Genomic DNA, 25657 nt, shown 5'->3' with positions numbered 1-25657 from the left:
TCAAGGCTTTTTCCTTTTTCCCCACCCCATACTTATTGGTCTGTAGTAACATCCTATTGTCTAAAGAGTAGGGACTTAACAGTCTGAAGGGAAAACCTAGTAGGCAGCTGACCTCATGGATTCCCTTTTCAAAGGAGCTGCTCAACTGTCATAAGAAAACGGGCTAAAACATTAGTTCAGTAGTTCCAGGGGAAAGGTTTGGCAGAAGCATGCAGATGAGATTGTTTCCCCCCATGCAGCCTGCTCCCTGCCCTCTGGAAAATGGTGGAAGGATTTGGGCAAGGAGGGGGGGCTAACTCTAACAGACCATATTTGAGTCAAGTCGGTCTCAGTTTAAGTAGAGCAAGAATAATTATTCTTCTGTATCAGTAGCACTCAGTTAAGACGCGAGGGCTCAGAACAGCTGATGACAGCTACAAACCCCAATTAATTTAACCAAACTAGGAGCAATAGGACATAGCTAAAAATCATGCGTGATCAAGTGCTGCTTATTCCCCACAGATCTTGCCTTTTCTTCTTCATCTGCCTGACTGGTCATACATGGACAATTATAGGCAGCTACCTAATCAGAGTGGAGTGAGTACTTGCTTACATTTCCTCCCTTTGCAGTAGCTGTTGGATTCAGGACTGCAGCCTGTAGGTGTGAGTCATTGCCCTTATGTTGTAGGGTAAGAGAGGACTCCTTAGGAGTGATACTGTCCCCTCCTGCACTAAGGAAGATTTTCTGCCATACAGCCACAATGTGTGCACAGAAGTGGTCAGCACTAAGTTGAGGCTTCACCCGAGGAAATGCATCATTTCAGTTCACCTTTTAAACAGTATAATAGGAACCTTAAGTTGTATTGCTATTTTTTCTTTCTATAACTATTTACACTGTAGTGCATTTATACTTACTTTACATAGTATCATTCACTTCCAAATTATGAAAGCATTTGTTTATGAAAGAACTGGTATCCAATAATTACTCTCATTATATACAAATAGATGTAAATTAATGACATGCATTTAGGGCTTAAACATGCCATTGTTAGGGCATCCAAAAGTATTGTTTCTTCTCCTTCAGAGTAACCCAAGGCTTTCTCAGTAAAAGGCTTTTAAGCATAGTGGTACCAATACAGCAGCCAGCTGTAGCCACTTAAGCATAGACTTACTAGTTAACAGAAGCCAGTGCTTAAGGTTACACCTGTCTTCCCTGAAACCTTTAGAACAAGGGGATTTCAGTAGGAAGGACATCCATGCACAATGCCTGTTGGGACATGCAAGATGTAGCAGGCATCCCCAAGAGCCCAAATACTGAAAGTAAGGTAAAGTCCCAGCATTTGGTCAGAGAACCGTACAGAGCTGATGGGGAATTACATCCTAACTTCCTCTTGGCACAAGCACTAGACCTCCATAATGGTGGTCTAACAGGCCTCTTCTAGTTACTCATAGGAAGTCCCTCCACAAAGATAGCAAAGCATACACACCAGAAATAGAGTCCTTTTTTCCAATTAGGATTTACAGGACAATTTGTGTATCTCCTTCACTTACAACAAGTACAGATACTTGCTAGAGTATAGTCCAAGCCTGAAAGACTGGATGTTACCACCAGATACAGGGTAGTAGAGGTTAACTATCAAGTTTTTTTTGTTGCTCTAGCATGCTGACTAGAGCATAAGCAATGTGTTCTTCTTTTATGACAGCTGTCAAGAAATTTGTCTGCATCCAGGAGCTCTGAGTGAGCGTAGAAATAAGAATATAATCCACATGTGATCTGTTATCAGCTTTTGGAATAAACCAAGCTGCTTGTTATTCAGAAGTTACTAAATGCAATAATATTTCAAAAATGAAACTTATCTTTATTTTACTATTTTGTAATTAGCTTGATTATACCTTGATATGTTTAGTTTTCAGGTTCAGGCATCTTTGTGAGTTAAGATAGTGTTGTACTGAAATGGATGTGCTAGAGATGATTTTATCCTGCACCTTTGCTTACATGTTTTAGTCTCAATACTTTTAATCCATAGCTCATTAAGGATACAGAGTCCTCAAAAACAAAGTGAAGTTACATAGCTGTTCTAGAGGCTAGTAACTAGAAAGTCAGGAAGATTTAGTCTAATGTGGTCAGGGACAAGAGACATAGTTGAGTAAAACATAGCACCTTCTGCAAGTGTTAAGAACAACCCAATCAAGACAGTGCTTTACTTATACTCTCAGCATTCACAGAACAAGCTCTGAAAAACCACTTTTCTTTTTTCAGTATTTTTCAAAAAATAGTGTTATATCAAGAAGAAAGATATAATCTCTATAAAGAGCTCAAAATGCTGAAAAGCAACACAAGTTATTAGTTTAAGAACAGTATATTCACCTAACAAATACAGTACTGCATTTAAGAAATTGTTCTTTATAGATGAAGTGATTTTTATGCAAGAAAAATCTTGTTTCTTACATTTACTGTGTACTATTGTAAAGACAAAGAACTAATGCATAATTGCAACATCTTTAACAAAGCAACAGCCTGTTGATATTTTTTCTTAGAATTTTAACATTATGTTCATAGAGAACTTTATTATTATGCTCAGGATTTTCATAATAATAAAGTGAAAATTATTCTAGATATTTGACTTATATAGCAATTAAAAATAGAAATATTAAAAAATGCAAATTTTAAATGAAAAATAAAAGACCATTCCTTACTACTACTCCAAAATAACAACAACCACACACACACAGACAGACAGACACACACAAAGACCACAGTGAGAGTATTTATAATCCAAGCCCTTTCCCTCTTGCATGCTGATTGGTCTGATTTTCATCACCTAATCAAGGCAGGAATTATTAAATTCACATGCGAAAACCCTCATCAGTTTGGCTAGTTTTTTTTTCTAGGAGAAAAAAAGTTTTTTTGTTTGAGGAAAGAAACAACAGTTTTATTTTCAGTATCTTTCAGGAGGTGGTTAGGGAGGTTATTATATGTATAATGTAAAGTAGGTTTACTTTAGTTAATTGTTACTTAGAAAATTCTGCTACATAAACTATTTGCTATTGTTAGAGGGAGAACTATTCACGTTATCTTTGTTCTGTGTTATACTTTCTAAACTGTGTACTTCTAAGCTCTATAGTTTTTTCATTTGAGCACTATGAGCTAAAATCTTTATTGCTATCTATTTTCTACAAGGTGGAGACTTTTTCTGTTTTTGAAAATACATTTTTTCATTTCTATGCAGAGCACGTGTGGATGAGTAGCTTTTAGCTCTGTTTTGCCCAGACCTAGATTTTTCTATTTTAGTGGGTTATTTAGGTCAGTACTCAACTATGTAAGAAATGCTTGTTTTCAATGCTGTATAAAAAACATTTCTGTACTGGGCTGCAACAACTGGCAAAGTAGAAAAACATTGCTGTCCTTGCTGTAGTCAGTCTACAAATTTTCATATCCCATAGGATTTGTAGGGTTTAAGTAGTGTTCGTTGAAAATCTGGGAGGTTTCACTTAAACAAAATACTATAGTACTTTTGCTATTATATTTCATATTATATTTCAATGACATTTAAATTTATGGTGTTCAGTTCTTGCAGGGACCTTGTCTTCCTGGTCTTGGGTTTGTCTTTTTGTTTTAATTGAGAACAGCAGCCACAAATGAGTTTGTACTAATCACAGTTCATTGTCTTGAAACTGCAGTTGGTCAGGCTGTGCTTCCCAGGGACTCTGCTTCTCAGCTGTACCATATGCTTCTGAAAAAGTTTCTACTCTTCACCTGATGGATGGACAGGAGAGAAGCAAAGTCCTTGTAAGATGACAGGAGTAACATAAAAATTATATTGGACCTTTTAATAGAGGGAGAGTTAATTTAGGAATTCTGTCTTGCAGTACCTGCACTTTGGTCATCTGTGATTACAATACACCTGTTAAAATAAACTAGTGAACTTAGAGCATCAGGCTATAGATAAAGCCTTCAAAAGCCATACTAGTGGTACCTGTATCTATAAAGGAGAGATGTATGTTGCATGCATAGGTAGGTACATCAGACGTTTGCCAGACAAAATGTGCCAGGTGTTTTCTTCAGTGGGGTTCAGTCACTTTGGGATACACATTCAGCTAGTATTAGCCCATTATTATAATAGACCATTGGTGCAGAGTGAAAAGGAGGCTTAGTAACATTAAGTACAGACAAAGAAATAGGATTTGTTGTTGAACGGAAACTGTACCAACACGGTAGCTAAAATCAAACTTTAACAAATACGTTGAAAGTGATCTATAGCATAGCAGGACAAGCTACTGTTGTTTGTATTCAAACCAAAATGATAGTCTGGCTTTAATATTGAGTGAGCGCTCCAGAAACAGAGGTCTGCTTGAGAAAACATTTCTTAGTCCATTAACTAATATTATGTTACTGTTTTACTGTCTCCTCATACAGCATCTGTCTGCATTTTAAAAGATATCCTAGCAGTATCTTAAAGACATGGATCCAGCACAAATTTTTTTCCTGTTATTGTCTCAAACTAGAAAATGAAGAAAGATGTAAATGCATTGTTCCAGTAGCAAGAGCCAAAACCCCTCACACAATATTTGCAAAGGCAGCTACATCTGTTGCATGCTTCCCTGACAGGAGCTTCCAAGTTCTTCCTGCCCCAATACTGCCCCTTCACTACTGCTGGGTGGGAGAATAATCCAGCTAAATACCACTTGGCCAGGAGCTAAGTATGGCTGTGAGAGAGATGGCAGTGTTGTGGAATGGGGCTTTGTCATGATTTGGGTGCACAGCTGGGAGGATGTTTTCACTTGGCTTCTGATTTTTTTTGTAGATTAAAGGGACACTGGCTGAAAGTGAGTACAACCTTGAGAGCAGCAGCAGGAGCACCTGCTCACTGTGCAGTTGGACTTTGATTTTTACTGGCCCTGTCTCTGTACTTATCCAAACTTACAGGCAAAGGTGAGTCTGAAGGCTGAGCTATGTTTAATGACATTGGCCAGGCTTGATTCTGTACATGTCTTGAAAGTGTCTCTAGATATCAGCAGAATTCTCTGGGAAACGTGTATTTTACAAGATGTATAATCTGTGTCTTTACTCAAAAGCACAAGAAGTTAAGTGACACACTTGGCTCACGTTTGCTTCTTATGTTTTTCTTGAAGAACAAAGTTAATGAACACTTAAGTAAAGGCACACTGAACAGTGTATTGTATCATGTTTCATCAGCAGTAAAGACTTTTGACTGTTCCATTCCTGAATAAGTACTGGTGTTAAAAAGATCAAGATATATGTTGTGACAAAACTCAATTTTGCTTTAATTCAAGTTTTTCCTCTAAAGTCCCTAGTAGCTCTGTATATCTCTCTGTGAAAAAAATCTTTGTTGTAGGCAGACAGTCGTGGATCTGGTTTCCGCAACAACCATCTTGAAACATGCCTAGGGTATTATGCCAGCAGGGGCTTGAAACTAGTGCCTCATCTGATGTAATACTACAGAAGTCTTAACTTTTGCATGTTTTCATGTAGGTTTTTAAGATTTTCTGGAGATTTCCTTGCAGAGTGATGTTGAATTAGCCTACTTTACACCTTGTATTGCAGAGGAAGATGCCATTTTTGCCTAGGGTATCTTCACAGTCAGAGCTGTAAAATATCAGGTATGTGCTTTTCTCTTTACAGTTCTTGTAATACTTAATGGTACTTTCTTAGAACACGTTTTGTACAGGGTTACTCAGGGGTTTCTTTGTCTAGAGGCATTTGCTATCACAAGTGAATAGCACTGATTATCTCTGAAGCAAACTTTTTATGGCGTTCTGTACTGTTATGCTTTAGCAAGCAAGGACAGTATTGCTAAGGCACTGAAAGTAGCCATTTAAATAGTTTGTCATTTGCTACTGACACAATCATTGAAGCAAGCCAATACAGGTAAGCATGAAACTAACCACATGAGTACAATGAGCAGTTTGACCTGGTAGCACCATGTACGGTTTAAAACGTGAAATCTAGGTGAAAAAAAGATTTCTGTAGACATGAAAGCAAGACAAGAGTGAATTACAGCCCATCAAAACATGGGCAGGCTGGGCTGAAGGAATAGATTATTTTGTCTTAGAAATCCAGTGTGGTCTCCATGTCTCAACTCTACAGCTGCTGGAAGAAAGTGAAGTAGGAGTGCAATGACCTTCTTTGGTCTGACTGCTCCTGTGGAGGTAGCTGGGGTGGCATTTTCTCTGGCAGCATTTGGAGGCTCTGTTTAGCACTTTGACCTGGAGCAACTGTGAAAACTGCTCATCTGTGCAGTACAGCTGAAAATGTTTGGATCTGGCTTTGTATCACTAGAAGCATCCAAACTAGCTCATGCATGGCTTTGTGGTGGCACTTGAATATTTGCTGTAAATAGACATCCTTCCCAGCTGCTGAATGATTTGGCAGAGGAAAAAAAATGCCCTGCTAGCATCCAGAGAGTAAGTAAAACCAAGAGCAAAGCATAATGAGGATGTATTTTGTGTGACATAGTGAAACTGAAGTAGCATCAACACCTGTACCAATACCTGGTACGTGCAGAATGCTGGAGGTTTAGTGATGCTTATCTTGTTTTATTCCATTTGCTTTGGAGCAGTCTTTACCATAGTGCAGACAATGTTTTTCTTGTGAAGACAGACGGTAAAGACTATGTCACTACTTTATTGTGCTCAATTTAATCCCTGATTAAAAAGGATTAAAATGTTTCATAATGCTGAATCACCTTGTTACTGTGGTTGTAAAGTTCAAAAAGTATTTGAAGAAGTGAACTGCTGCTACCTGGCAGCTAATGCAGCTTCTGACCCTTGTAGCAAACAGTCAGGGACTCCCAATCCAGTTTGCTTGTTCAGTGCTGGCATGATTCCCCTCCTGCAACAACCCAAACCTCCTCGGAAACTGCAGGTTGGGCAATTGAAAATGTGGATTGGTTTAGCCACCAACTTCTACCTCTCTGAAACTGCCAAAACTATTTTGCTCAAAATATTCATTTAGTAGGCCACCAATGAGAGATTTCATGTGGAATGGATGAAAGTTGGAAAAGTTAGTGATCTGAAATGAGGCAGAATAAGGGCATTCTCTACTGGACATTTGGCTACAAATGCTTGCTGGAAGGATCTGCTGTCAGAAAATGCTGTCCTGGATCATGTCTTAATCATGACAGTTTTATCAAAACCTTATTTTGGCTATGATTCTGACTACATACACGGTATAACACAATTTACAGTGTAATGGTGGGAACAGTCAAAACTAAGCTTTAAAATATTTTCATGTTGATGGTGTTGAAGTAAGCTCTATAACATCATGACTTTTTTTATTTAAAAATAAATTTCTGAAATGCCAGAAATTTCTGTGAGTGGGCAACTCTGTTGTTTGACAGTTGTTCAGTTATACAGAATAAGTCAGTGTTTTATAAGCTTTTTTCCAAAGCTGAATAGTAACAAAAAGATGGCTAGTATGGGTAAGCATGCTTGGAGCAGAATATCCCTTTTTACTTTCAGTGTACTCCTGTCTTTTTCATTAGAACCCAGCCTCTGTAAGCTGGATTCTTTGTAAGCAAATGCAATTTGCTTACAGAAAGGAGAAATGTCTTACAACAACTTCCGAGAAAGCAGACTGTGGCTCTCAGACTCCCTTAATGGCCAGCGCTGGATATTCCTGAGAAAAGGCCTAGATGACTTCCGAGATGGCTTTACCCCTTCATCTGATAACATGATTGTGTATGGTAAAAAGCGTCCTGTCTCAATTATCGTGAAAAACAGCACAGGGAACTCTTCATACACAGCTCCAGGGAAGAAAAGCAAGAAGTGCACCAAAACACAGATTTATCTTTCCAAGCTCAGCCCTCTGCAGCAAGCCAGGAGGGATTACGTTGCACAGATAGAGCACTGCCTGAAACGGCATCCCGCAGTGCTCTGCCCACATTTGGAAAAAAGTAGTTCCCCAAAGGTAATGATTTTTGTAACCGTGGTTATACAGATTCTTCAGAAAATTGAAACGGGAAAATAATCTAACTGATGACTATTTTCAATTAACAACAACAAAAATAAATCCACCACCTCTTTCTTTCCATAGTAAAAACAAAGCAAGTGATATCAAAGGTAGCTTAGATTTAGACATTAGGTCCAGATTGTCAGCAAGTAATTCGCAGAACACTATTATAAACAGGCTGAGAAATTGAGTGCCTGCCTTCACAGATTACAGAACATCTTATCTGTTAGGCTATCACCAGGCACTGACACAAATGGATGCTATGGGGCAGGAAGCAAGTCTAATCAAAATTGAAAAGTTATCTGTGCTCAAGATAGTTGGGTATAATCTCATTACTTTTATTTTTCAGCCTGTTTACAGAAGCTTATCTCTTTTCCCAGCCTCTGGTTCTTCAAATTTCTCTCCTTCATGCAAGCAAAAGGCAGCAGATAGTTCTCTTGTCTGTCTCGGAGTTTTCAGAACTTGGTTATTTGGATATTGCAAACAGAGGACTGTGACCAAACACAGTGGGAGAATTGGGCTTTTCACTTCTAGTACTTCACAAAAGGAACAGGGGAGAGCTGGGAGACTGTGTTGGAAAGGGCAGACTTCATACTACAGTACAAGGGGACACTGGGTATCGAGCACCTTTGTCTGTATTGCTGTTTAGGCTGTTCCAGGGGTTTATACTAACCTAAGCTTGGATGCGGTACGATGCTGAAGGATGGATTCATTGAGAGAAACCTTAGAGTTTAGAAAAGGGAATTGGGTCTCTGTTCTGTAAGATTATGCAACAGCAGAGCTCTCCCTGATCCCTGGCTGCTATTACCGGGGGAATGGAACATGAAACACGGGGTTGTCCTGAAGGGAAGAAACTTAAAATCAGCTGAAATAAAATCTTATATGTAGTACAGCAGATTGCCATAGGAGATGGCCGAGACCAGAAATTCAGCATGATTCAGAGGTTTGGCAAGCAGCCTGAGTTGCAATTAATACTTTAGAGATTTTGAAGAAAAAAAAAAAAAAAGTCTCTTAACTTGAAGCTTCCGCACTATGAACAGCCTTAACTGCTAGAAAGCTTCCAGAGACTTGTATGTTGCACAGTCCTTCACACAGCCCCCAAGAGCAATTCATCCAATGAGGTTTTTTTGTACAGATACTCTCCCTTTGCTTGGCTTGCAGCTCTTCAAAGAGGTTGCTGGTGTCCTAGGTCCTGAAATCCTTTTTAAGAGTAAGGCTGGATACAATGACTATCAATGGGAGACCCAAACTCAGGAGGTGCAGCATCATATGGAGGACAAGCAAATGAAAGTAACGGGTTGCAAGAAGCTAGTACAGTGAGTATAGGACAAGATGAAAAGAGCAATACAAATGGCTCTGGATATTCCTTATCTGAAATCAGATGTGTGGAAAGAGGAAACTCAGGTGCCTATGAACAGGCTCGTTTACAATTTGAACCAGACAGAGACAAACTCACTATAGCAAGCCTTCTCAGCTAGTGCTGATGAACTTAACATACAATAATTTGCTCGCTGTTTCTGTCTTAGATTCAGTGTTCCTATGAGCATTTTCTAAAAATTTTCCTCTTCACCCAGCCCTTTTGCCCAAAATCTGTCATGGGGGTGGTTTCCATCAAGATAGGTTCCTTTGTCTTCCTCAGTGATAGTAATGATAAATTGATATCTCACAACCTGTTCAGAGACTGGTCAGGATTAGTTCTGGGTGTTAAACTGTAAGGAGTCAGCCTCACTGCTGGTTAATTTTTACAGTCTGAGTCAGCTGAGAAAAAATATAATCAGTCTCATTTTATGCTTCCCCAGGCCCTTTTAGTGATGACATAAAGGCATGTGATGGGCACCATATAGAGCTGTACGCTTCCATTTTTAAGAGTTTTCTATTTTGAAAATGGCAAATTATTTCCCAAGTCTTGCTTCCAAACCTTGACTGTCTTGCTAGACATATCAGGTGTGGCCAAACTGATCTTTACAACTAGTTCAAGTTGCTCAGACTATTCCTGGCCAAAATCATGTCATGTCTGGTGGTAAACTGCACCGTTTGTGATTCAAAGGCATATGCCTGTTGTCTACAGCTATTGCTGCAGCTAATCAAAGGATGTTTCACATGTTATTGCTTTAGTACTGCAGCAGCAAGGAGTCTCTGGGCAAAAAAGCATGTACCTCGCTTTCTAAGAAGGTGGTAACAGAAGGAGGAAAAGTCACACAGAGTCACTTAGCTCCATTTGATGAACACACAAAGCGAGTAACCAAGCATTTTTGTGACTGGCTTATGTCTTTGGTAAGTAAAAAGAAACTGCCACCATCTGTTCTCTTTCATACTAAAAACCTAATTACTGTGTTCAGGGCAAACGTCTTTAGATTTGAAAAGTAAAAATATGACTCAGGGTATGTGCATACAGGAGCCAAAGTCAGAAACAAGAAATCTTGTTTCTGACTCCCAGCTCTGTTGTGTCATGCCTACCAGGGCTCAGTCCTTTGAAATTTAAAGCAAAGAATGAGTATCTTCATACAAAAATACTGTTAAGTTAAGCTTGCTTCAGAAAGATTTTCCAGGGGATCCATCTCTGTTCAAGCTACTATTTAACTGTCTCACCTGGGAGAAGTCCCTATATATCTGAAATGGATACAGTAATTCATGTCTTTGCTCCTAACTGACTTTGTGCTTGCATCGTCACAGTGATGCAAATAGCAAGTGTATGTGTAGATAAGCTGAAACTAACCCTGGTTTTAATTGTACTTATAGATAGGAATGGTGGCAGGAAGGAAATACATGGAAGAAAAAAATATTTCCCCCCTGCCACTCTGAGATTGTTTTGATTTCGTTGTGCCAGGGAGGTGGGAACTGCGGTATTGATGAAGATGCACTTAAGAGTTTGCTCCACCCCAGCAGTGAAAGTAAGGAGGCCAGCCTCCTTACACCTTTCTGTGCAGCGAAACTCAATGATGGGCAAGCAGACCAGTCGGGAAAACAGGAGATTTCACCTCTCAAGTTTGCTGTCAGGAGTTCTCATCATCTAGGTTGCCTGCCCTGCCAAGTTAAGGTAAAAGAGCCCACATTTACATTTGATAGAATCATAATCATAGAATGGTTTGGGTTGGAAGGGACATTAAAGATCATCCAGTTGCAATCCCCTGCCACGGGCAGGGATGCTACCTGCTAAATCAGGTTGTCCAGGGTCTCATCCAACCTAGTCTTGAACCTCTCCAAGGGTGGGGCATCCACAGCTTCTCTGGGCAATCTGTTCCAGTGCCTCACCACCCTCAGAGTAAAGAATTTCCTCCTAACATCTAATCTAGTTTAAAGTTTAGTTTAAAACCATTCCCCCTCGTTATTTCACTGAGCAAAAAGTCTTTGCAAAAGTCTGTTTGGGATGGCTTGTGGTGGAGACTGCTGGAGTTGAGGATGGAGTTTTGTTTTCACAAGTACTGATAATTCTCTATACGCTTATCTCAAGAACTCAGAGTGTAGTTAAAAATGAGCTCTTTAATAGCAGTTACTTCTTGCAAGCAGCAGGGAAGTAAAATAGGAGAATGAGAACTAAGAGTACTATTTAAGGCCTGACCTTTTTGCTGGTCAAACTGTAGAGAATTCTCAGCAGTTTTGCTTATACCCAAAGTCAGTGAAATCAATGGAAGAACACAGCTTGGATCAAGTTAAGCAGGCCATGCCCGATACACCTCAGAAGCAGTTTGTTAGGTGTTAGTTACACTTGGAACCCCTAATCTTTTCATGGTGGAGGTGTAAACAATTGGAGGAAACTAGCTAAGTACAATGATCTTCCAGTCCCTACCTTTCCTGTTACCTGCTTTTCTTGCTGTACTTTCTTTTAATCATTATTAACAGACAAGGGCTATATGCAGCTGAGGTAAAAACTTGAGGAGGATCTAAGGGAAAGCCTCTGCTGGGGGATTTTAGGTAAGTGGTTGAAATTGGACCAATTTTGTCTTAAACTGAAAGCTTGCCATTTCTCTAACCTTATAGTTAGTTTGGTCACCGTGTTCAGAAATTCTGTTTTGAAATAGAAAAAGAATTTATCATACTCTGACTCCCAAAGTCTAAACCTCACAGACCTCCTTCCCAAGTTTTCCACAAAACAAATCAGTTAAATAAACAAGTAGTGGCCAGGTGACTTGAGGCTAGTGATTCCCAGTAGCAGCTTGTAATACTGTTTACCTTTGTGGGGAAAAAGAAAAAAAAAAAAGCTAGTCAGGTTTTGTCATCAGCCATCAAAATTTGTATTACAGAGTTTAGGGTATGGGATTATCCCTGGTAGACTCTTCAGAGATGGTATGCAGGTTCTGGGACAGTGATAGTGTCTTTACTTCCTGTGGCTTAAGGGAAAAATGTCAATGTGATGAAACAAAACCGCATTAGTATTTTTGCAGATCCCTTACCAACCGAAAAGGGAGAAGATCAGATACGGAGCGTGGTATCTTGACCCCAAAACATGGAGAAAAGAGATAGTGAATAAACCATTAGAAGCTCCAGAGGAAGCAATAAATAACCTCAGGAATGCAAAGCATCATTTGAGTAAAAAGGTACCATGAATGTAAAACTGATGGCTTTCTTTTGTGACATTGCTACAAGAGAGCTTACGTTATGATGGGAACATCTCTGAATAATGTGGAACAAATGTGGAACAGACCATATTATCCAAGCAGAGATAACTGTGGTTCAAACAGGCTCATTGATGTGAATGATTAGGCTGTAACTTTATGGCACCTACATGTGGGCAATAGCTCTAGAAGGTGAATGAGCACAGATCAGGATTTTGTTGAAGGATTTTCTTTTTAGGTCTAGTTCCTTCAATACAGTTGATGCACATGCATACATTTTGGCCACATATGGCAGAAGACAATGAATTGGCATTCTAGAGCAATGGAGGGTGTTTTTATCTTTGTTTTGTAATAGCGAAATACCTGCCTTTACAAAGGAGCTGGATTCAGCTGTGGTAGTTTGCCTACCCAAAATATTTTATGGAGGGATGGGACATAAAGGTTACTAGCATTCTGCTTTGGGATTTTCAGGTTATAGGAGGAGTAGGAAGAGCAGGCAGGCTTTTTTTTTTTTTCACCAATTGCTACGTTTATCTAGATGTAGGTTTAGTTTCCTCTGTTTAAAAAAACAAGTCTATTCCATCTCCATTCTTGCTGCATGCACAAAGGGAAGACATTGTTCATGCTCTAGAGGGCACTCCTTCCAAAGGTAAAGCTGAGTTGTACATGACTAACACCATGCCCTGTGCAAGGGGCTGGTGAGCTGGATGACAAGTGCCGCTACTGTTGTCTTATGAAGAAATGCTGTCTGTAAGACAAAGGAGAGTTTTCGCAGAAAGGATGCCTGGGAACAGCTGAGTCAAAAGAACACCAAGACAAAGGTCATAGTTTTGTTAATACTGTCTAAAATTAAAGGTCAACTTTATGGTTGGATGGGTGACCACCTCATTTTGTCCAGGTACTCCTGGGAATGTATCAACGACCACTGAAAGTAGGTGTATTTATTGCATTATAGAGTAACTCTTGCTGCCTTCATTCGCAAAAATGCTGAGGGGAAATGGCTTTATGTAGCATGGGACATCTGATTTACAGGATCACAGGTTATAACTTACTAAAAACCACTTCAAATTCATGAAGCAACCTCATTTCTTTCAAAAGAACAAAGATATAGCTCTTGGTAGATAAAATATTTATTGGTTAGATTAGCTATAACAGCTGGAGGGATGCACACTGTAGTTTATTTAGAATAGTGGAACCTAGACTTAAAAATGAATTTTGAATGTTTTTTAATCTACTTTGGAAATTAATTTAGGAGATGGAAGTTGCACAGCTCCACAGCACACAGGCCTTTAAGGAGTTCCTGGAGAGAAAGGGCTACCAAAAGCCTCAGGTGAGTTATGAGAATCTGTTAATGTCTGTGCCTCCATTTTATTGTGCTTGTGGTTATTGCTGTGTCATCCCAAGGTCCTGGCTGTAAAACTACCTAGATCAGGGCCTCGTGGTTCCCCTCTCTCCTGTGTGCTGGAGCTTTTGGAGGGGAGGGACTCACAGACAGCAGAATGCAGCCAGGGGCTCAGTTCAGCAGGGGAACTTTAAAGTGGTGCTGGGATCCCCCCGTTTAGGCTTAGCCCGAAGGACCCTGTAGCAGGACTCAGTGCTATGTCAGCAGCAGGTGAACAGTTATTTTGATGTACAATTGTAACTCACATAGCTTTTCAGCTTAATGTGGCTGAGGCACTTTCAAAGGTGCCATCAGCAGCATGTGCAGAAGCCAATGATTTGTGTTAAGTGTGGGAATGAAAAAGGCTTTTAATTCTCTGAAGGCCCAATAAGGGATTTCACAGCATTTGGTTTAATACTGTAAGCAACAGCTGCAGCTATGAGCAATGTGTTCACTGGCTTTTTGACTCTTTCCCTTTACATGTTTTTACCTTTTTTTTCAGTTTCTCTCCAGTAAGTGTTGCTTCAGTCTGTTAATCATGCATACGTGCTTAATCTTTTGTTTCAGTTCCTTCTGAAAATGCTGGCTGGGGGAAATGATAGTGGAGCTCAGGAGAAGACATCCAAATCTTCCAAGAAATGGTGTCCAGAGAGAAACGACAAAATCAGAGAAAGTTCTTCCACTACTGTTAATACAGATTTCTAAATTCTCTTAAAATGAACAAGCTAGTAGCTGAGCTGTTCCTAAAAATGTTCTTATATTAGAGTAAACTTAAAGATAGCTTTGAGTTTCTTCTGAAGTGGCCAGATTGAAGATCTTATTTGTTCTACCGAATTGTAAGCATAAACTACATAGCGAGCTTGGTAGTGCTTCAGCCTGCCTAAAAGGCACTCGAGATGTCTTGTGTGCTTTAACATACTGGCTTTATTAAAGATCCTGGGCTACAATCGAATTTTTGGTTTTTAATTATCCACATTGTGCCTACTGCTTTACAGAATATAAGTAAATAATTTCTGTGAAATCTTTAAATTATATCTGGCAGCAATCTTTTTAACCACTGAAAAAAAACACAAGCCTTCCATCTGAGAGAACGGTACTGCTTTGTACACTGCAGAATGATTCCTGCATGAACGAACCTTGCACTAACAAAAGCAGTGTTAATATAGGAAGGCTGCTAAAAATCGTAGCCTGTCATCTGTTTGTATACCACAAATACCTAATAAAGACAACTCAAACCCATTCTTGCATAGAACCATTAATTCCTGGTTCATCCTGTATACCCTAGGGGAGGAGAGAAAACACTTCTTTCAGCAGGGATGACCAGACCTCACTTTTATTTTACTGTCCTCATCTTTCAGGTAAGAATATAGAGCCTGACTGTTTATTGCTTTGAGCTATCACTTAAAATTTGTCTAACACAATTGAGTAACAAAGGGTGAGCAAGGCTGTCAGTTTTGGACTCTCCCTCTCAGAAAATATGTGGAGAATTAATCCTGCTTTATTAGAAAGCTCAGTAGCATGTGGACTCTGCTGCCTTTTTTCTTATTTCCCACTGACTGCTCTGAGATCATCAAAGCAAGTATTTGTTCACAGCTGCTTAGACCATGTTCTGTGCTTTGATTTCCTTTTCCTTGAATGCCTTTTGTGAGTCTCTTCTGCTGCCATTGTTGGACTCCCAAGATGTGCTGCAGCGTGATTTCCAGTGGTCCGTCCTGTTGTAAGTAAATATCTATCTCCTACAGCCTCTACAAGGTCAGCACCGGGCTGTTTGCTAGTGAGCAGGAGTTCCAGGTGCATGGGTTTGAAGGACCAGTGGCTAATACCCATTGACTAATATGCGAAGTATTCGAGGGAGGTTAACTAGTTATCTCAAATACTTCTGTCCATTAGGTATTTGTAGGATACTACATGCTGGAGGATTTTTCGACATGTTTGATGTAGTTGTGTCCTGGTGTGACAAGACCTGCTTCTGTGTTGACAAAGTGCTTCACCAGCTCTGGGCCACGTAGATCTAAAGTCTGTTAACACAAGCCAACTTCTGAATATATCTGCTATGGTTCTGTGTCCATGTGTTACACATAATTTTCCTTAGAGGCAAATGTTATGTGTGTTCATTTTCTTCATGGCAGTCTTTTGGACTTTGTTACAACAGTATTTGAGCATTTTGATGCCTTAAATCTATTTACGAGCAGCCCTATGAGAATGAATTGTATGTTCAGCTCTGTTTTAGCAAAGAAAAGCTAGTCCTACAAAGGAGATGACGTTGGTGTCTGTTCATTGTGCTAGGGAACTCCATGTCTAAAGGATCTTGCAACACTAGATGTACAGGCTGAGTCACTTGCTGGGTGGGTACCTGTGAGAGGGGTTTCATACCACAGGCTTTCCATTGCATACGTGGCAGTTTCACAATTCAGCTGAGGCTTCGGGGCTCAGAGCACTAGCAACTGAGGCTTCAGCTGGTGTCTGCTAATCTGCCAACTATGGTAAAAGCTAGATAGGAGGCCCGCTTCACTCACCCAGGTGTGACTCCTGCTGTATCTGAGCCCAAGGTGTACACCACACAGCCACTTGAAGGCAGCTTGCAGCAAGGCCAAGAGCTGAACTTGGTCTCCCAAACTCTGGACTGTTACCTGCTCTAGCAGCCTTCTCCCCCTGCTCAGGCTGAACTTGGCCCACAACCCAAACCTGAATGATTTCCAAGTCATTTACCTACACCTTACTCAGAATTGGAAATTTCACTTTTAGGCAGATAACTCCTGTGGCAGAGCCCCAAGGGCTGTCAAGAGTACCCCAAAAGGTGCATTTTTCAGTAGTGTGGTAAAATTCCTATCTGCAGTTTAAAATGTTGAGAGGGATTTAGGTGTTAATTGGATTTTTTTAATTCCAATCCTGTGCAGAATCACAGCACCTTCAAAGAGCTCAATTATGCAGAACTGATGGTAAAATAAATCAATTCAGCCTCTGTCTATCATAGGTTCCACAAGTGCATCGTAATGTTTCTATCTCAGTATTTCAGGAGGGTTCTCCTGTAAGTAAAACAGTTGCTTAGTGAGAGCTTCCTGTGAAGTAGGCAAGAACATCATTATGGACTTGGCTTCTTATGAACACCACTGGAACATAACAGTGCTGCAGAAAAAATTTATTTAATGCCTCATTGATAAAACAAACTATGGTAATAAGGATTTTGCTGTTTTTTCATTATTGCAATAATGTGTGATGCCAGATGTGACCTTTTCAGAACAGGCTAAGCCTTTACAATCAACTTCTGACAACACTGAGAAACATACCAGCCATCCCAAATGCAATGCTAGACACCTTATGCACTTGCGTACATGATGTGTATATGGAAAACACCAGGTGTAATACATTTAAATGTAATGTACAGTACAGAATCAACTTTAATTGGGGAAAGTTTCTTGTATGAACAGAAAGAAGACTTGTGAAAAAGGGAATTAATCCCTAACTACGACCCTGCCCTTGCAATTGTGGCAGCTTCGTAGGATTTTTTGCAGCTCTAAATGCAAAATCAGGAACAAGAAATTCAAGCCAACTTGATTTTTTTTTTTTATCCTCGATTGAACTGGGAATGCATCATTATCAGTTAGTAAATGTGGAAAGTGAAGTACCTAACATGTCCTAAAGAAGTTTACTACTGCAAGAAGAGCTGAGGTCCTGTTGGCTTTGCACAGCATTTCAGGGTGGCAACATTTTCACTATATCTATGTGAAAACAGGAAGCTTATCATTACCAAAGCACTAAAAGGATCCTAAATGCCTAATTACAAAAAAGAAGTTGAAATGTGAATTCAGTCTCACCTGATTTTTTCTCAAATGTGATTGTACAATAGACTTCTAATAATGGCAAAAATTATGCTAATATAATCAAAGGGTATTGTGGAATGTTTATGAAGAGGTTTGTTTTAGATTGCTCAGGAAACAATCAGGAAACATGGACATTGCTGCTGATGTCCATGATAGCCTTGCTGAGATAGACTGATGGAAGATGGTCAGGAAAGATTCTCTACTGTTGTAAACTAATGTAGTTCCTTTGGTTTCTAAGGGAATTACTGATTTACAGCTGTTTGAGGATCTGGTCTAGCTGGTGATAGTGTCTAAGACATATAATGGTGTCGCAGATACGTGCCAGGGATAAGAGAACAGAATCTGACAACCAGCGAGTATTCAAGGGGGTGGTATTCTTGATATGAAGCACAAGAAGTAAGCTTGCATTATTCTGGGAGCTGATACTTTGGACACTGTTGTCCAGGTACTATGGTGCTATACATGTATGGGTGATAGGAAAAGAGAAAGCAACAAGGTGTTAGGATAGCAGTGGGTTGAGCTAATCAGCATAGCAGGATGCTGGTGTCAGAGCTGCTTGAATGTGTTTGGTCTCCCCGTGGTAGATGAATGGGAAGGTTGTGGTGTAGCACTTTTCCCTGTTGTAGGTGTAGCAGGTTTCTGGCTCGTTGCAGGAGGTGCTCTGCTGGGCCTCGTATATCTCACCACCCAGCTCAACTTCTACAGGATCACATTTTTTGCAGCTGGAAGAGATGAGGAACAGAAAGTATTCAGAGCTGTGATTAAAACATCCCTGACAAAACTCTACTCTTTCTCACTGATCTGGCAGCAGTGGCGACTTGGGTTCTGTGGCTTTTCCAGGCCATGTATTTTTCACAGGCACTCCCAGACAGATGCTCTCATTTTTTTTCAAACTGCTATTCACATGACTGGCCCCCTAAAAGGGAGGCTTGATATTTCAGACATTCAAGATCAACAGGGGTCAGCATGAAACCATACCTGCAAATGTGAGGCCTTTTTATCCAACTTAATCATGGAGATAATTTATTGGTTTGCAACAGAATAGAAAAAACAGGCTGAAAAAGAACAACTTCACTCTGTGATGTTGCCTCATTTTATCTACTATCCTTCAAGATGTTTGCGAACCATTGGGGGCAGTGCTGCAGGGTAGGGTGTTAGGAAATTAATTTAGTGAAGAAAAATACTTACAGTTCGGCCATGCGGTAGACAAAAGTGGTTCTGAGCGGGGATGTCGGGTCAGAGATGTTCTGTCGGCTCCTGAGTGGGACACTGGAAAGGAAGGGAGAGAATTCCTCTTGTGAAAACTGCTTGTTAAACAGGGGACTACTCTGCTGTAATGAATTCCCAACTCTGATCTTGTTCTTTGTTCAGGTTATTTCCTTTCTGACCCTTCTCCAAGAACAGCAAGTCTTAGCCTTTCTGTGCCCCTGAAGGCAATGAGATATTTTTTGCCTGGTTTCTAGGCATCTCTAGAAAGACTGTAAAATTCACCCCAAGAATAATGTAGCAACTTCTGAAAGTGCTGTCTTTCACTAATGATATTTTCAAGCTATCAGTTCTGATATTCCTTTTTTCTTTAAATAAATAAATAAATAAATCTGAGCTGGCAGAGGCCTGTGAGACTTGCAAGACTGACAGAGGTATTTAATGATTATTTCTTCTGTTGTGAGCTTTGCCAGAACTCCTGCAGGTCTGAGCCTGTGTTGTCCAGGAGAGATACATGTGCACTTCTCTGTCAGGTTTATGCGAATAAAGAGGACAAAGTCCTGAACTGAAATCTGCCTCATAGGATCAACCTTTTCTGATAGTTTTGGCATTAACTAGTTTTCCCAGCCTATAAAATCGCAGGCTTGTTACAAAGATCAAATCTGGATATTAGGGTTCAGTGTCACCAACCCAGTTTTGTTTCAGACGAGATGAACTGTAAGAAATGTTATGCTCTACTTCCACGGTCTATTTTGTGAAGCTGCTACTAGACCTCTTAAAACATTGCAATGCTTCTTGTACCTGAAGGGACAAACACCACACAGCTGCATGTGAGCTAGGAAAACATCATTAGGCTCTGGATGGAAGCAAAAGGAGTTAGTCCAGGATAGCACAGAAAGTGGTCCATGGGAAAAACAGGTCTAAATTCTCAACAGCAGGACGTGTGAAAAAATGCAAGCAAAAAGGAAAAGGGGAACCCCTGCAACACAGTCTCCTGCTCACCATCTCCATGTAAGACTTGTCTGCCACTTACGTGATGCGTATGTTTCTTTCCAGGATTTCTTCATTAGGATTTTCTTTGGAGGGGACGAACTTTGAGGTCACTGTTGTGCATTTACACTTGTTGTTCACCAGCACGCGCTCCTCACCATAATACTCATGTAGAGTACCTGCAGACACAGGATATGCCATCTCAAGGTTAGAAAAGAAAAACCTTGTGACATGCTCTGTCAGAAAGCGAAGAAATGAGAATCTTAGCGATGCCCCATTGTGGCATCTATATTGATTGAAGTTGAGGTCACAACAAGTAGAAATGAGATGACTGACAAAGATTAGTTCAGTGCTCTTGCCTGCTCAGCCTACAGCCCATTTCTATATGTGGAGGAGATGCAAGTGGCAGGGAGAAAATGATGAACCTGAGCATTGTGTTGCTGATAAGTGAGGCAAAACAAGTAGGGATCTCTCATGAAACGCAAGCCTCCAGCTATACCTGGCAGCTAGAGTGCTGTTTTTACACTTGCCTCTGCTAGGAGGTTACCTGATTGCTGTATCATGCACAAGGACTGGCCTAGCAGTCCAAACCCTAGTTGGGATCTGGGCTTTCTAAACATGTATGACCATGCCAACACGGCAGATGTGTCAGCTTTCTGTCAGTGTTATTTTTCCTTCCAGGTCCTTGAGGGAATCAATGCCAAAAAGCACTAGAGGATGAAGCAGGAAGGCAGCCTGATGAACTGGTACTGGAAGGCAAGCGGCCCTTACAATCCCATGGTTTGCAAAGAAAACTCCAGTCCTGAATTTCTGATCTTCTGTTCCTAATGAAACTGAGTTTGGCAGCTGTGGAGCTGAGTCAAATAGAGAAGAGCCAGCTTTGGGTATGTTTGTATCCTGCACTTCTAGTATATTATTCAATATGAAACTCAGTCAAAACAACTGGGTAAAACTTCCCATCTGTCACCCAGAGGCTTTTTGAATGTTCCTGTTGGCATGCAATGCCTGCTTCCTCTCTGAACATGCAAATGGATTTGAAATAATTTGTTCTCTCCTAGCTGTCTTTCCCTAGCAGCCTCTGGTCTCCTCACCTATAACAAGTTGGCTTTGCTTTTACATGCACATAGTCACACCCTTCTTAAATGGTCATTTTCACATTCCTTTATCTCCTAATGCTGCTATATAATCACAGCCATCACTTTGCTACATCACTCTTCCAACAGTACCTTCAGCCTGCATAGAAGTATGAGAAAACTCTGAGAGTTTGTAAGATAGGAATAGTTTATATTGGGCTCAGACAGACCTCAGTTCTGAGGACTTGCTTACTTCTAACCCATTAGTTTAACCACAGGGGGAAAGAAATAGTCTAAAAATGTGTTCGTCATGTCAGTGGGGGATTTGAGAGTCACTTAAAAGCTTTGGTCCTAATAGGTGGATTCTTCTGGGTCACTGAAGAATGGCTCACTAAGGAAGTAGCTGCCCCGGCTGCATAAGCTCACGGCTGCTTTTTCATTTTCATGTCCAATGCTGCTGGCTTGTATGAACAGCAGATCCTGTTGCTACAGGGTGAAATGGATAGCGCTCAAAGCCTGTGGGAGCACTAGGAAAGCTGGGATCCAGGAGAAGCACGTGGAGTTACACCGTGAGGTTTCTAATTGTTAGATGCTATTAGCGGCAGCTTAACTGTCAGGTAAAGCTGTCTGCAAGACTGAATGGGAACAAGTCCTCTGCAGCGCTGATCAGGAGACCTTACTTTATGTCCCAAGAGTATGTAGTCCATACAATGCCATGTAAATAGCACTCTAGGTTTTCTATGTAACGTTTCTTGGAGCTTCACTCCTGTCCCTACAATATGCTGGTCCCATCTGCTTGCATTGCACTGGGTTATTTACTAAGATCCTTAGAGGCCTCATATTGATGAAAAAGGCACTAAAACATTTTGAAATCATGCCTCAGAGTGATCTTAAAATTCAGTGACTGGTAGGAATGCTGCTTCTGTGACAACTGGCAGCAAAATACCTTCTAAAGAAGGTTCAGTGGGGCTGTTCTCAGTTGGGAAAGAAGCTTCTGCAGTCCCTCGCTTTGTCCAATAGAGCAAACCACTACAGGCATGGGGGAGATGCTGCCTTTGCTGCTGCTCTCGGGGATATCTTTGTCCCTCTAGAGCATATGCTGCTTTAGCCCTTTTACACCATTGGCTGGCATTTAGCATTTGTCTGTATTGCACCTAGCACAACTAGCCGTCTATACAAATGCAGAATGCAAGTCCGGTTTCACGTCTGATTGTGCTGTACCAAGGCAGAAATCCAAAACGTGACACAGATAAATATTCACAATTTAGTGGTACTTATCTGTCATTGCACACCTTCTTCCATTCTCTATTGCTTTGTATGTTTCCTTGCTGCCAACTCATCATATAACACGAACACTGCCCTCTGAAGCAGAAGCTAACTAGTGAAGTCTCTTTAGTCTCTGCCTCTTTGAGTCTTGGTCTTTTTTCTTATAGAAAAACTCTGTGAAGAACAAGAAGCTAGAGATCTTCCTCTGTTGTCTGTCACTGTATTTTCTATGCAATGTTGTGTGTGATTCTTCTAAGACATTTATCAAAACCCAACATTTAAGTTGTCCCCAAACCTGTGGGAGCGGACTTTAATTTATCTTAATCATAAAATGCTATTAACAATTTTTTTTAATAAATATGTGGGGATTTTTAGATTGTACTCTAAAACCACTGTCCTGAATTTAATTCCTTGTGTAATACTACTGGCATCAGTAACCATAAAAGTTACAGGTGCTCCATATTTTTAAAGTAAAATTACAAAGCTGCAAATAAGACTTTTTTTTTTTTTAGATTTATCAGCAATGATTCCATGAATTGACCTGTAAAGTTCCTTTAAAGAGAAGGTAGTTAAATGCAAAAGTTCTTAATGCTGTTCTAAATGTTTGCAGGGTTGGATCTTCTGGTGCATGACTTACTGCAATGTGGTGTTCCTTCCCTGATGAGTACTCATGCAGAGATTTTGATAACATTTCTCATATTTGAAAATGTCCTGTAATATGATATATGGAGACAAAGCTCAACAAAATCCCGCTGCTGCACATTGAAGAAGCAAAGTAATTCCAAAAATACCTGTTCAAACTCTGCTGCATGTGAAGGTGGCTACTTCATTAAAGGAAGAAAAGGCTCAGTTAGGCCAGAAAGATATTTTGATGAAAGTAGTACAGATGTCACTCCTGTAGCTGTACACAACTAAATTTTGACTTCCCTGCAGTTATAACACACTTGACAGAAAGCAGGGCTTTTCATGGACCTGACTGGCTCTGCAGTGAGATGCCACTTTCCAAAAGCTGGAGGAAATGCATGGATGCTGTTATCCATGCTGCTAGGGTAGTTCTTCTTAAGCATGGGTTTAGTCCTGTGGACCGGATCCGCTGTGTGAATGAGGATGACTTTAAACTGTTCTATAGAGATCTGGCAGTAGGATAGTCAGAATCCATTACCTGTGAACCACACTGAATAATGTGCTGGGATGAGAGTCTGATCTCAGTACCGATTGTAAAAGTCAAGAGTCCTTCCACAAAATGCAGTGGAGTTAAATAACAGTTTAATCAGAAATGGCCACAGCCATGTGACAGGATCAGCAACAGGACTTTAGAAGCCTCAAAACCTAGCAGCTAAGTTTTTCAAGCTTCCTAGGGCTGCATAAAAACAGGCTGCATTTTTGTGGTTTGTTGCTTCAGAAACATGATTAAGAATGGCTAATTATAAAAGCTTGAATTTGCTGCCATTCATCACTCTTTTAGGCTTTATTAAAATAAAAAAATAAAATATATTAAAATAAACGGGAATTAAAAACACATTGCTCTGTGTGGTGCAGGAACACACCGAGGTGTCCAAGCACCACCAAAGCAAGACTTCTTCAGCAGGCATCAAGGTTTGATTTACACTGTTAAAATTATTAACAGACACCTACACAGCACACATCCCTCATAAAGCAAATTTTTCCATGGTTTTCATTTCTCACCTACCTGCCACAAGGACGAACTCCAAGGAGACGGCGAAGGCCACCCACGGCAACAAAGAGCTCTTCATCTTGCCTTCACTTCTTTTGAAGAATGTGAGTGGAGAGCGTGTGTCTGCCTATAAGGGTGTGTGCAAATGATACAGCTATTTGTTTCCTAAAATAAACAGCCCAGCCGGCTACCACTGACACTGCGAAAGATGTGGCTTGGAGACTGAAACCAGGCATGTTCAATGTACAGAGACTTCTGCCTTTCAAAGGTGATTGGGGGCAGGGGGTTGCACTATTACTGTGCACTTTTATTCTGTTCATCACCAACATGCAACAAAGTTGCTGGGTACAAGGGAGTGAAAAAAAGCCCTGAGCTTGAGGGACTAATTTATCAGTAGGGTCACTGGCACTCTCCCACTTCAAGCTCAGGAGTGTAATGTAAGAAAGTGTCCAGGTAGCCAAGAGGTCACAGTTCTTACTCTCGAGTTTTGAGAAATCAGATCTTTGTGGGGATAGTTTGACCCATACTATAAGAACATGCTAGGCTTCAGAATCAGAATCCTTTTTGCACCAGATGCTATGCAACATATATTAAGGACTTGACCGGCCCCCAAGGAGTTTTCAGTCAAAGCAGACAAAAGGAGAGGTGGGAGGGGTAAAAGAGGTAAAGCAACAGTATGGCAGTGGCAAAGCTGAGCTCTTCCTCCAGTGCTCTGCCTGTGGCATCAAGGAGTTTCTTTCCCTATGAATAGAGAAGGGACTCCATGGGATGCGTGATATATGAAAGGCTCCGTGTAAGGTCCAAGGCAACCATTCCCCAGTGAATGCAGACATTTTAATTTCTTTGAGGTATTTGTCACACAGACTTTCCTTAATATGCTTGGTTCACTCTGGAAGAAAAAGAGTAGTGGAGACGATTTATTTATTTTTTTTAATTGTCCCAGGGTTTGTGTTCACCTGTGTAACTCTGGGAAGAAATAATAATAATAATAATAATAATATTAATACCACATTGCAATATAGCTTGCAATGACTGGGGTTTTCTTTGGAGTGTATGCCTATATATTGCACAGGAAAGGCCACTTTGTAAGGGATGTTGAATCTCTAATAACACCTTTTACCAGGTGCTATTAGAGACACCTACGATGGAATAAAATCTTGTAATTTTATTTAAGGCAGATGGGAGGCAGAGCAAGGTATGATGCTAGCAGGCCCGTTGCAGTATTAGTGTTTCCTGAATTTCTGCCAGCTGCAAGGATAGTTTATTCTTGATTAACAATAGCAGCACACAGCAAATCTCCCTGTGCTGCTCCAGCTGCTTCTTACGCAGCAGGGCAGCAGCCCCATGATGCTATACAAGCTTTTCACACTGCACGTGCCACCCTTGGCTCCCCAGGGCTGGTCATTCTTGCCAGGTTCTCAAGAGGCTGATGTTATTAGTAACGTTGCCAACATCCCAGACCCTGAAATAGCAGCCTGTCGCCTTACAGGTTGTTTTCCCTTTCTTTGGACCTTGCTAGCTGGGTTCCTAAAGGTTGAGCTGTTTGAAGACCCTGGCATTTGTGTCCTGAACTTTCTCCTGCCAGCACAAGCATCTCATCAGGCAGTCGCATGATGCAAAAAGCTTTTGTGTTGCATCAGCAGCACTGACACGAGGGGCTTTCCCCAGGGAGGTAGCAGGTGACGATGGGTGCAAGCCCAGCTCCAAGCAGGGCATCAGGCTATTCCATGACTCTTTGGTA

At 40.7% G+C, this 25657-nt stretch overlaps 2 protein-coding genes across 12 annotated transcripts; one reads left to right on the top strand and one right to left on the bottom strand.

Annotated features, from left to right (window-relative positions):
• Positions 1-2821: 2821 nt before the first annotated feature.
• Positions 2822-17676, top strand: LOC308193977 (protein FAM47E-like). 11 transcript variants are annotated; one of them, XM_080589247.1, is made up of 13 exons: positions 2844-2969; positions 3210-3283; positions 3661-3769; positions 3850-3994; positions 4785-4912; positions 5474-5601; positions 7538-7909; positions 10067-10225; positions 10779-10988; positions 12334-12486; positions 13403-13435; positions 13757-13834; positions 14453-14837. In XM_080589247.1, the coding sequence occupies exons 7-13, from the start codon at positions 7547-7549 to the stop codon at positions 14588-14590; spliced, it is 1134 nt and encodes a 377-aa protein (XP_080445373.1). In that variant the 5' UTR covers positions 2844-2969; positions 3210-3283; positions 3661-3769; positions 3850-3994; positions 4785-4912; positions 5474-5601; positions 7538-7546; the 3' UTR covers positions 14591-14837. The 11 variants fall into 11 exon arrangements, with proteins under 11 accessions (XP_080445368.1, XP_080445371.1, XP_080445374.1 ...); XM_080589242.1 differs by lacking the exon at positions 3210-3283 and having other exon boundaries at positions 2822-2969; positions 14453-17676; XM_080589245.1 differs by lacking the exon at positions 3210-3283 and having other exon boundaries at positions 2822-2969; positions 5546-5601.
• Positions 17010-24106, bottom strand: JCHAIN (joining chain of multimeric IgA and IgM). The gene is made up of 4 exons (XM_080589263.1): positions 23932-24106; positions 19946-20081; positions 18895-18975; positions 17010-18428 (listed from the first exon to the last, which is right to left on the bottom strand). The coding sequence occupies exons 1-4, from the start codon at positions 23993-23995 to the stop codon at positions 18227-18229; spliced, it is 483 nt and encodes a 160-aa protein (XP_080445389.1). The 5' UTR covers positions 23996-24106; the 3' UTR covers positions 17010-18226.
• Between the last annotated feature and the right edge of the window lie 1551 nt (positions 24107-25657).

This window comes from Anser brachyrhynchus, assembly GCF_964034855.1.
Source record: "Anser brachyrhynchus genome assembly, chromosome: 4".
NCBI classification, from domain to species: domain Eukaryota; kingdom Metazoa; phylum Chordata; class Aves; order Anseriformes; family Anatidae; genus Anser; species Anser brachyrhynchus.
Note: the sequence above shows the minus strand (reverse complement) of the source record. Positions and strands in the feature narration are given on the sequence as shown.

Coding starts and splice junctions, on each gene's coding strand:
- JCHAIN (XM_080589263.1), bottom strand. CDS start 23,995: ATGAAGAGCTCTTTGTTGCCGTGGGTGGCCTTCGCCGTCTCCTTGGAG. Junction 20,082..23,931: donor GGAGTTCGTCCTTGTGGCAG/GTAGGTGAGAAA, acceptor CTGTGTCTGCAG/GTACTCTACATGAGTATTAT. Junction 18,429..18,894: donor GTCTACCGCATGGCCGAACT/GTAAGTATTTTT, acceptor CATCTCTTCCAG/CTGCAAAAAATGTGATCCTG.
- LOC308193977 (XM_080589242.1), top strand. CDS start 7,547: ATGTCTTACAACAACTTCCGAGAAAGCAGACTGTGGCTCTCAGACTCC. Junction 10,226..10,778: donor GTGACTGGCTTATGTCTTTG/GTAAGTAAAAAG, acceptor TCGTTGTGCCAG/GGAGGTGGGAACTGCGGTAT. Junction 10,989..12,333: donor GCCTGCCCTGCCAAGTTAAG/GTAAAAGAGCCC, acceptor GTATTTTTGCAG/ATCCCTTACCAACCGAAAAG.